The sequence below is a fragment of the Lontra canadensis genome, unplaced genomic scaffold (assembly GCF_010015895.1).
Source record: "Lontra canadensis isolate GAN:19392208 unplaced genomic scaffold, GSC_riverotter_1.0 scaffold49, whole genome shotgun sequence".
Classification (NCBI taxonomy): Eukaryota; Metazoa; Chordata; class Mammalia; order Carnivora; family Mustelidae; genus Lontra; species Lontra canadensis.
The window spans coordinates 1535062-1546944 of NW_022631043.1; the positions used below are offsets into that span (position 1 = coordinate 1535062).

The 11883-nt window shown below is 54.9% G+C and overlaps 1 protein-coding gene across 5 annotated transcripts in view; it reads left to right on the plus strand.

Annotated features, from left to right (window-relative positions):
- PTK2 (protein tyrosine kinase 2) overlaps nucleotides 1-11883 on the plus strand; it is a 222223-nt gene that overhangs the window by 198642 nt on the left and 11698 nt on the right. For all 5 annotated transcript variants that reach the window (XM_032873471.1, XM_032873467.1, XM_032873472.1 and 2 more), the window contains one exon: nucleotides 9296-9358. In XM_032873471.1, coding sequence (XP_032729362.1) covers nucleotides 9296-9358 — 63 coding nt within the window. The remainder of the gene's footprint in view (nucleotides 1-9295; nucleotides 9359-11883) is intronic.

Consider the following 11883-nt stretch of genomic DNA (forward strand, 5'->3'; position numbering starts at 1 on the left):
CTCGAGGTGTGAGGCAGCATCGTGCGGGGGTACTCCCGCATCCTCCCCACAGCAGGGTATGAAATGTGGACAGCCACTCTGAGGGATTGCCTTTCGAACAGAAGTTTCAAACTCTCGAGAACCTCGGTGATTGAAATCGAAGCTGACGGCAACGCAGGGCAAGCTGCGGACGGGGGTGCTTGTCCCCGCAGGAGTCTGACTGGTCGGCCCGGAGCCGCTCTGGGCCGCCCGAACGCCTGGCCCCTGGCTCCTCTCAGACATCCGTCCAGACGGCCTGTTGCCTGCACTGACGTGGGATTTCAAAAGTCCGTATTTACCGATTCTCTAGACCGGAGCTGAGCTATCTGAATACCGTCGCCTTGTGTACGACCGGCTACGTGTGACCCGAGCGCTGTCTCCAAGCCGCGGCGGGCCGGCCCGCACTGCTCGTCTGCTGGGGTACTGCATGCAGCAAGGGGTCAAGGGCGGTGCCAGCGGCCAGATAGGTGGAGCCAAGGCTGAAGGAGCCACTGGAATGTGCAGGGTAGACAAGTCCAGGGAGGGCCACCAGCAGAGGATGAGCCTGAGTAATGACATGGGTCGGGAGGCTGTTCTCAGAAATCCCCACCCCCACTAACGGACCGTAGCAGTGGGACGCAGCTCATGAACTCAGTGCCAACCCCGTCTTCTGAGTGGTTTCGGGACCCGGATGGCTCGCTGGGGGGCTTTCTCTTATCGTGGACATGGTTTCCGTGCAGTGCACAAACAGGCCTGGATCGGGTACAGTTCGGTGTCCTCGGTAAATGTGTGAGTCCGGGGACCCCATGTCCCATGCACAGGACGTTTCCAGGCCCGCAGATGGTGTTCGAAGTCCGCTCACGAGGCTGCATGGAGGGGCCCCCGGGGCTCTGGTGCGCGTCGCACCTCGCCTGCGGGACGGCCTGGGCACTGTGGCGTCCCCAGTGGGCATGTCTCCGGAGCTCAGGACCTTCCCCAGGGTTTGTCCCGGCCTCCTTTACTGCTCACCGTGTTTTTTAAGCGCGTGTCTCACTTCCCTGCCGGATGCCTGCCCGGGCTCTAGTGCTGTCGCCTTCACTGAGCATGGCGGTCGTGTGCTCTCTGCACATATGCGGGTGATTTCTAGACCCTGCTCTTCTGTTTTCCAGTATCCAGCACATGAACTCAGATTTCCTCGGATTTTCTGGTGCTTTTCGCCCAATTTTGAGGCATAACTGACGCAGACTTTCATACTGAATAGGTCCTCGCCTGCTTTTATTTTTAAAGATGTTGCCTGTAATACTTTTTCTGTTACGTATTTTAGGGGTTTTGGTGGGGGTTTTTTGTTTGTTTTTTAAGAAAAACTCATGAGGACATTGACATGATGAATAATGTGGGACATTTTGCTTGGGTTTGGGCCAGCCCCTCATTCCAGAGTCAGTTCCCTACTTAAGGCATAATTGGTCATTCTTTTAAGGTCGTGGCGTGTGTCACTGTTTCCCATTAGAATTTAGTATTGCTCTCCATAAGTGAGAATGACTTACCTATTGTTGTGGCTTCAAGATCAAATCAGTACCGGGGGTCACAGGGCGGTTGAATAATCCCTACCCTGTCTTTGATTCGGGTGTTCACAAGGTAGGCCTTGTAGGTGGTAGGTCTGAGGGCAAGTGCGTAGTTGAGACGGGGGCCTCCTCCGAGCGGGAGTACCAGGCAGAGCCCCGACTGTGACAGAGAGGACTGGGCACAGGAGGGGAGGCCCAGCACATGCAGCCTTTGGGGAGGGCTGAGTAGCTAGAGGACCCAGCAAGGGTCAGTCCAGGGACATCTGGGGAAGACATTGCAGGAAGCCAGCACGCCTAGCACACAGGCCCAAGGATGCCTGAGCACAGAAAGACCACCGCGGTGCACTGAGAGGGACAGACAACACAGGACGCCTTAGGCCATGGCAGGCTGGGGGGAGCCAGGGGCCAGGGACATGGGAGGTGGCAGGAAAACGGTGAGCACACTATGTGTTGGCACTCAGAGTGATCATTCCTGGCTTGGACTCTCGTTTTCAAGAAAGTGTTACTAAAAAGAATCCAGACTCCAGAGTCAGCAAAATGAGAATTAAAAATCCTAGTTATTAATGACCCTTAAAAATTGTTTAATCTCTCTGCTTTCATTTATTAATCTGTTAATCTATAACATAGTTACAATCTCTGTAAAGCACAGGTAATAGTTTTCTCCCGGGGCTGGGTCGAGGATTAAGATGTGTAGCTCGTATACAGGTGGGCAAGTAGGGAATTCACGGTACTTTCTCTGAGGGCCTTTCTCTGTCTCCCAGCTTGTTCTCCATAGCGCCTGTGCAAGCTGCTCTGCTGAGACTCTGACTCCTAGATCCTATCCCGCATCCTGCAGAGTTCCCACAGGCCGTCCCGGAGTGCCCTCCAGCCACTCCGGACCGAAAACTAATGTAACAGACTCAGTGAGAAAGTGAGCCGCTTTCGGGGGTTCTGCAAGGAAGCATCGCTTCTATTAGATTTGCTGGTTGTTGCAAATAATCCATAATTCCTTTTTGCTGGTGGAAGAGCTCCCATTAGAGGCTTATTTTTAGCAGCTAGGCAACAAGGCCTCAGCTTTGGCTGGACCCACGCGTTCTCCCAGGATGTAGAGTCGGGGCAAGAGGCAGCCTGTCAGTGAGGAAGGGTCAGTTTCTGGGTTTTTTCCTAAACCACTGTAGACGTGATCCCCTTGTAAAACAAAGGGCAATTAGTAGAAAAAAGTTTGTGTTTTTTTTTAAAGAAAAATTTTTTAAACATATGTGAAATATGAGCCACATTGTTTTTATGAACTCCAACAAGCCTAAAAATTACTATTTCAAGTTGCTCTAGAACTTTCTAAAGATGCTTGCCTTCTGTTTGTCTCATTATGACCTGGTGACACACCGTCCCTGACGCTCACTGGTCCTCAGGCCGCGCTGGGCATAGCACCACCGCTCCCTTCCACAGGGTAAGCTTCTGCACCCTGCCAGAGGGCCTGTAGATTTGTTGGGAAAATTATCTTCCAAGTTGCTTTGTCAGAAGTATTGTCCAGATTTTTTCAAGTAGTTGAGACTCAGCTGCTGTCGATCTAACCTTCCGTTGTTAGGACTCAGCACTGAGTGTGGGGACTGCTCTTCGTTCGGGCGGCTACCTTTTCTTGAGTGCTCTGGGGAGTCAGGATGTCCCCACATGTCCCCATGCTGGCGCTTGCCCAAGGCCACGCAGCCCTGACCTACAGCTCTTGTTCCTTGTGCCGGACCCGCTCCCCGACCTGCTCGTGAGCTCTCTGAGACGGCTGTGTGCCGGCGAGACCCCGCCTCACGAGCTGTCCCACGCCGGCTGGCCCCTCAGTCTGTTCAGAGCACGTGCCTTCCCGTTGGGCCCTGCTGCCAGACAGACTCGGGTCCCCGTTTATCTTCCTTCCGGTGCGCACAGTAGTCAAACGTGGCACGGTGCGCAAGACAGGATTTAATGTTAACATGAGGAAGTCCTCTCTATGTAAAGCCTGCGGTGTGGTCTGGAAAAGGAAATGAGTGTTTAAGCTGTTTCTCCTGTCAGACCCAGTCAGTCTGAATGATGTTGAGTGTCAGGACAGGGCACTCGGGGTGGTGGGCGGCAAGAACAGGGTCACAAGACGGCCTCTGGCCCGCTCTCCTGAGCCAGGCCGCATCCCTGCTATGTTCCTTACATCGGCCACATCCAAGGAGAAGGGACTTCGGAAAGCCTCACGTTTGAAGTTTCTAGAGTGATGGCCGTGAGCGGAGAGCCCACACCGTGACTGTGGGCTGCCGTGTCCCCAGAACCTGAAACGGCGCCTTCAGCCCTCACTGGCTGCCCACGGGGACGTGACGCACACGCCACGCAACACAGAGCCCACAGCGCTGCTGCTCTTCCGCACCAGGAGCTGGAAATAACCCACCTACCTGTTCCCACAGACTCGATCGGTGACACAGCAGCTACCGCACGACAGTGGAACTGGGCAAACCCCAACACACATCCGCAGGGAGGGGGTCCCAGAGATCATGTCCGCCAGAGACACCAGGCACAGGGCCGTGCACGTGACGCAGTTCACTCGTGTGAGCTCTTTGGGGTGCGGTCAGATCGGTCCCCTCGTGCGGCAGAGACAGGTCTCGGCTGGAGCCCGATGGGGGTCCGCAGTGTTGGGTGGGCACACGCATCTCCAAGAATGCCCTGAGCTCGTACGCTCAGGATTTGTGCACTCGACTGTGCACGTTATACCTGAACTGAGGGGGGAGGGAGAAGGCCTGCCTGATGGGGGATGCCCCAATAGCCCCAGACGTTCCTGACGTTTGTGCTCTATTTGTGTAAGATTTCAAATATCAGTTTCCTCTTTTCATATGGCTATCTCCAAATCTAGAATATCGTAAGAGGGAACAGGAAGGTTTCGTTTCACCAGGAGCAGCACCAGTAACGGAACTGCTTCTCTCAGACGGGCGGACTCTGGCTCCCTGAGTTCCCCGAGCTGGCACTCCCCTCTCAGGCTGTGCCAACCATGTGAGGAAAAGGCTTAAATATTTCTGTTCATAGCACACAAGTGGACTTTATAGAGACAGGCTTTCTCATTTTAAAATCGAAGTCCTGTCCTGGGGAAAGTTTTAATAACATGAGGGAGTTATTGTGAGTCGGAAAAATAAGTCATCTCATATGGTTTCTATGGAAATAAATAATTCATGTAAATGCACGAAACAGAGCCCTAATTCTGTGACAGTAAATGTCATTTGCTCTTGTTTAAGTAAAAAAGTGAAGTATTTCCTGCAGTTCAGGGTGCCTGGCTGGCTCATTCAGAAGAGCGTACTGGATCTCTGGGTCGTGGGTTTAAGCCCCACATTGAGCATAGAGCTTCCTTAAATAAACAAACAAACTTTAAAAAGTATCTATTGCCGGGGCACCTGGGTGGCTCAGTGGGTTAAGCCTCTGTCTTCTGCTCAGGTCGTGATCTCAGGGTCCTGGGATCGAGCCCCATGTCGGGCTCTCTGCTCAGCGGGGAGCCTCCCTCCCCCCTCTCTGTGCCTGCCTCTCTGCTTGTGACCTATGTCTGTCAAATAAATAAAATATTTAAAATATATATATATCTATTTCCTACAGTTACGAGTACTCACCAACTAGCTGTTGCCTGATCGGCCACAGCTCACGTTGCCTCAGACAGCTAGGGCTGTTCCTCATTTTATCACAGACATTGTGTTCTTTACGTGCTGAGGATTTGTGGCAAACCCTGCGCTGAGCAAGTCTGTTGGTGCCGTTTTCCCCACAGCATTTGCTCACTTCATGCCTCGTGTCATATTGTGGTGGTTCTCATAGAACTTCAGACGTTCTCATTGTCACTAGATTTACTGTGATGATCCCCGATCTGTGGTCTTTGAGTACAAGTGTAGTTGCACCCGTGAGCCGCGCCCACGGGAGCTGGTGAACTTCGTAAACATGGTCTCTGTGCTGGCCGCTCCGGGGACTGGCCATCCCCGCGTCTCTCTCGCCCTCTCCTCTGGTAGGCCTGTTCCTGAGACAACAACATGGAGATTAGGCAGTTAATAACTCCACAGGCACCCCTCTGTTCGGGTGAAAGGAAAAGTCCCACATCCCACTTTAAATCGGAAAGCTGGAAACGATCAAGCGTCGCGAGAAGGCGGGTGGGAACCCAGACAGGCGGCAAGCCAGGCCTCCCGCACCCACAGCCACATCGTGAACGCAAGGAGAAGTTCTGGAAGGAAATCACACGAGCTTCTCCGGGATACGCAGCCGGTAGGAAAGCGAATCGGCCTTCTTGCCGACGCGGAGAGCGTGGTTCTGGTCTGGATAGAAGATCACAGCGGGAACAGCTTTCTCTCGAACCAGAGCCTCACCCAGAGCAAGGCCCGCGCGCTCTTCAGTTCCGGGACGGCTGGGAGAGGTGAGGAAGCCGCGGGAGAGCAGCCGGAAGCCCCCGCCGCGGTCCCTGAGGCTGCAGGGAAGGGGTCGTCTCCAGACCGTGCCCGTGCAGGACCTAACGGCAGTGCTGTCGTCAGAGCTGCCGCGGTTCTCCAGAGGATCGAGCTCAGGTCACTCACGAAGGCGGCTGCACCAAGCAACAGGTGTCCCGTGTAGACGAAACAGCCTTGTACGGGGAGGAGACGCCATCTAGGACGTCGGCAGCTGGAAAGAAGTCGGTGGCTGGCTTTAAAGCCTCAAAGGACAGGCTGACCCCTTGTTAGGGGCTCCCGCAGCTGGTGAGGGTAAGATGAGGCTGGTGCCCACGGGCCGTTCTGGAAGTCCTAGGCCCTGCGGAATCACACGGAATCTTTCTGCCTGAGCTCTATCAACAGAGCGAGAGCCTGCGCGACCGCCGTCTGCTTATGGCCGGACTCACTGAATGTTTTAAGCCCACTCTTGGGACCTCCTGCCCGGAAGAAAAGATCGTTTTGAAGTAGGACCGCTCACCGGCAGTGCACCTGGTCACAGGAGCTCTGATGGGGACGACGCGGAGGTTTAGGCAGATCTGTGGCCAGGAGATCAAGGAGTAGCCTCCACGGTCAAGTCGTCTTATTTAAGAAGGTGATAGCGGCCATGGGTAGGGAGTCCTCCGATGGAGCTGGGCAAAGCCAGCTGAAAACCTTCTGGAAAGGACGCATCGTCCTAGATGTCTTGAAGAACATTTGTGGTTCGTGGGAAGAACCCAAAATGTGAACAGTGACAGGAGTTTGGAGGAAGGGGATCACCCCCCTGGATGGTGGAGGGGCTTAGGGCGTCCGCGGAGGGCATCCCCGCAGATGTGAGGCCAGCAGCAGGAGAACCAGAGCCCCAAGCGGAGCCGGAAGGCGGGACCGCACTGCCGCGAACTCGGGCTTGAGCTCACGGCTGAGGAGGTGCCGCGTAGGGAGGAGCGGAGGACGCACTTCCCAGAGATGGAGGCTGTGAAGACGGGGAAAGACAACAGAGGATCTAGAACCTTCCATGGCCCGAGTCGCACGGCGGCAGCCGGGTTTGAGAGGACGGACGCCGGCTTCGGAGGCAGTTCTGCGGGTGAGATGCCATCAGCTTCACAGGCTGTGGAGAGACCGTTCCGTGAGAGGAAGGGGCAGTGATGTGGTTGGTATTTTTTAGCAACAAAGTATCTTTTAATTCAAGTATGTACATGGTGGGGGTATAGCTCAGTGGTAGAGCATTTGACTGCAAGTATGTACATGGTGTTTCAGACCTAACGCTGCTGCAGGCTTAATCCTCCAGAGCGTGGTGTAGACACAACTTGGATCGCCGCCAGGAGACCACACAGACCATCTACCTGCTTTCCCTTGGCATCGAGAGCCCCGCGCGATAGCCCCGCCTGTAGTTCTGTAGTTCTGCCTGTAGTTCTGCCTTCTGAGCCGGGAGTTCCTCGTCTGTGAAACCTCTTCTCTCCCTTGCATTGTTACTACGGCGTTCCTTGAGCAAGTACTTACTGAATGTCCAGTACACACGTGACTGTCCCAAGCACGTACTTAATCTTTATAGTCCCTGTACGAGGTGGCTACCCCTTTTCCAGCTAAGAAATGATGGGTTTGGAGATGTTGCATGCCTTGTCCAAGGGGCATGGCCACTGTTCACAGTCAGTCGTGCAGGGGCTGCATTTCCTCCCACCTGCGTGTCCTGTTCCTACCCAGTCACAGAGAGAGTAGGGGAAGCCGACAGCCCAAGGCCTCCGTCCTCCCGGGGCCTGGCATTCGGTGGGAAGAAGCAGAGGTGTTCCAATGTGTAGGAACGGAGCGCGGATCTATACAGTATTTTGTTTCTCGAACTGGCTACGTTTTCAGTGGCAGTGCCGCGGTGCAGGCCCGGAGGGAGCCTCCGGACCGCAGTAACCCCGGACAGCGCGCACGCTGGGCAGCTCGAGCCGGGAGTTGTCAGATGCTCGAACCCTCGGACTCAGAAATCCCATCCTTAGAAACCTGTGCGACGGAAATAGGGATGTCGTGAAACACTGCCGCACAGAGGTCTACATCCACAGCCTATTTACACAGTCGAAATTTTGAAAAGGGCCGCGGCATTCAGCAGACAGAAGTGTTTCCTTCACGCGACCCTCTGTGCGGTGCCGGCTTGGTGTGCAGTGTTCATTTGTCTACTCCTCCCATGAGGCCCGGGCAGCGGCTACCAGGACGGCGCTGTTTCAAAGCGGGAGAAACTAAGGTCCAGGTCCCTCAGCTTTGAAAGGGCCGGAGCCTGAGCCGACCCCAGGCTGCCTGACGCCAGAGCCCGTTCACCTCACTGTCCGTTTCCGTGTGTGACGGCCCTCACGCCGGGGGGGGGGGGTACTGCAGCTTATTAACCTGGTTATGACCAATTTCCATTATATAATGTTACATAAAGGATAGAAAATTCTATGGCATGTCTTCATTTTTGTAAACAGACGTTTATAAGAAGCCAGATAAACTTCATTGCTTTCTCACCTCTTCTCCCCACCCCACTACACCGCCACCCACTAGCGCTTATGGGTTCTGTCCTCCGTGCTCAGTGCCGGGCCCTCGCAGGTGTAGGGTGGGCAGGACAAATCAGACATTCTCTGTCGAATGAGGGAAGTGATTACTGCGGGATTCCTGCCACAGAGAGGATCTCTGTAAGATTGAGCAGACTGGCAGAGACCGAGAAAGGAGCCATCCTGTCTGGAGAGGCCTTGGGAAGTGCCCCCTGAGAAGGGGTCTGGGGCCGGAGCACACCGGCAAAGGGGAGGCGGGAGTCCGCGTGGCCGTGGAGCGGGTGTCGGGCAGGCGGGAGGCCACCACACATCCTGGGCTTCAGGAGGAACAGACCTTCTAACACCTGCTGTACTGTGACCGCATGTCACCTCGTCGGTCTGTTGCGGGGTTCACGAAATTCACATTCTCTTATTCGTGGTAGACCCAGCTTTATCCGCGGGGCTCTGAATCGTGGATGCGGTGGGCGGGGAAAGGGAGTGGTGCGTGACTGGACCCCGCTGCTTCGGCTATACAGCCAAGGGCAGACCCGCCCCACTCTGCCAGGAAGCAGCACCCGGGGTAGAGGCCTCTCTGTCAAGGAGAAACCCTGTGCGGTGCTAGGAGGAGCGGAGAAGACAGGCTTTTCTGGGCTGCGTGCGGCCGCAGGGCCCTCCTCTTTGCTCTGCACATGTGGCTTTGCCGCGACGACTGACCTGGGTTTGTCCTCGTGGGGTTTGAGGATTTTTCTGAACTGGGGAACTTTCAGCCGTGCTTATTCAGGGGATGATGATGTTGTTTGAGGAAGGAACCAAATGCAGAATATGTCCGTGATTCTCCAACCAGGAGTGAAACTGTCTGGTTTTGTTTTCTCTGCTTTAGAAACCCGACGTCCGGCTCTCTCGAGGCAGTATTGACAGGGAGGACGGAAGCCTCCAGGGCCCGGTAAGCAGCGGTCAAGTTCTTGCCAGGATGGACGGGGCCATCGCTTTGTGCATAAGATACCCACACTCAGTCACCTTCGTAACCTGGAACACATGAATCCGTTCTTTAAGTAAAGCGAACATTTTGGCCCAGATCGTTGGCAGCCGTCGTGCACAGCCCGGTGCGACGCTCCCGGGGCTCTGTGCTCCCCAGAAACCCGCGTGCGTGCTGCTAGCATGTGTAAGCTGTCCTTCACTGCATGTTTGCACTCTTAGGGTGTGCTAATATGTTTCCATGTCACAGGACACTTATGTAGAATTTTTTTTTCCTCCGTGTGTTGTAGGGGGAAGTGCCTGAAATTCTCTTTAAAGAGCTGGCTTACGGTTATTTGAAATATGTTTAAAGCCTGCTAGAAATATTCCCTAATCTTTTAGGGAGAGTAGTTTAAATCATTTCATTAAGATTTCCATCAGCAGAAGTTTGAGTAAAATACAAGCAGATTTCTCTAAACGTGTAAAGAAGTTTCCAGGACAGGAGAGAGGCTGGAGCCGCCGAGTGGCGGAGCTGTGGAGATAAAGCATCCGCCTCCCCACGCTTCCGGGTTTACTTCCAAACACTCATACGTGTGTGCCCAAGGCTGGGTCCTCACCCAACCCCGAGATGCACCACGTGGAGTGACCTACCGGCAGTTTCTCGAACCCGTGCTGTGCAATCCAGCTGCCCCTGAGATCTGGCCCCAGAGGATGTGCTCGGTCACCAGCACGGGAAGATCTGACCCCTCCCGTCAGAGTGTGCTGGCACAGTGGGCTCTGGTTCACGAGCACGAAGTCCCATTACCTGCCATTGAACGTTCCACACACTCCGCTCCTTCCTTAGATCGAGAAGGGGAACCGGTAGTCGTCCTCACTTGGTAGGACTGAGCCTCCGCGTGAAGGTAAACCCTGTTCAAGGGACTGGGTGGTTCTGTTAGAAAAGGGAGGTGCTGTGTGTTCCTGTGCGTGGCACAGAGCAGGCCCCCAGAAAGCCCATGGACTGGGAGAATCAGGGAGTGAATCAGACGTGGCTAGAAGGTTCTAGAGAAATGCTCTGTGGAGCGGACGACATGGGACAGGTCTGCTTGCGGCCTTGTCGCCCAGGCCTAGGCAGCAGCGGGAGTGCTTAGTGTGACGAGAAAGTGCCTGGTGCTGCAAGGTGCCGTGCTGAGTGCTGTCCTCACGCCTCCTCCCTGAGGCTCAGGCCTGTTGCCATCCACACCCTACAAAGGGGTAAACTGAGGCTTGTGGAAAACTTGCTCAAGGTGACCTGTCTCCGTGCCAGACCCCAGCCTGTGCACTGGCGAACTCGACGGCTCCCTGCGAGGGCTGTGGTTCAGGTTGTGGTCGCTTTGCGCCGGGAGGCCGGTGACACACTGACGGTCCTGCTCTTCCTGTCCCGGCCTGTGCTAAACTGCGGTAACAGTGTGACCTGGCCCGCTTCTTGAAATGTTCCAACTTAACACTTGGAAAATGTGCCTTGGCTTCAGGGAGAAGTTGTTCAACTGTTCGGGGCTCTGGTTTTCTGACGCGTTAGCTGAGGCCAATAAAATGGCTCATACACGTGCCTGGACGGGGGCGGGGGTCGTCACAAGGGGAACCTGCTGTCAACGTGCATGTTATTTTGAAAATCCAAATGGTTTTCGCTTTTCATGCAAGTTGATGGGGTCAAGTTGCAGTAGCCAGTGATTATGGCTTGTTCACTAGCTCTTGCCTACTTCAAATCTAGTCTTCTCCGAGGTGCAGGGCCAGTAGCTAAATGGGCCGCAGGACAGAAGGCGCCCGACTGCACACTCGCCGATCAGACTTCTGGGGTAGGGACTCGCCCGTGCCTTCCCTCCCAGAGTGACCTATGGAATGCCCTAACAGTGCATCGTGCATACGCTTGCTGAATCAACCCAGAATGTCCTTACGATAGAATTTTCTAGTTAGTTGAATTTTCTTGTAATCTGGCTATCAGCCAGAAAATTCTTTGTGTTTGAAGTCTTTTTAAATGTGTGCGTTTTACTGCCTGGATCAGTGAGCACAACACAGCTCACAGACTGCTCCACTTCTGGAGGTTGGCCGTGTTTCCTGGGGTTCTCCGGCCCCACTCACCCTCCACCTCCCCTGGCCCCAGTTCCTCCCATGCTGCTTGCTCCTCCTGGGGGACCCCCGTCTCTGGGCCTCTCTCCTCCCAGATTTCTTCACGGCGTCCCCCACCCAGGGTGTGCCAAGGTCACGTTCTCAGAAGGCCTGATCTTCCCACCGAGACCTGCCGTGTCCTCCCCTCCCACCCCGACCCGTGGCCCTTTGCCACCCGGCTTGGCGACGTGCTGTCGTGTGCACCTGCTGTCACTGTGTCACTGCCTGTGTTACACTGGCCACTCCGTGGGCAGGGGTGGGGGGGCGCTTGTTCTGTGTCCGGAGCAAAGCAGGTGTTTGGTAACTGTCGGGTTGGCTAGGCTGACTGGGGATTGCTGCGCAAAGTCAGCGGCAAGGACCCCTCATCCTTCACGCTAGCCGGCTCTGAGC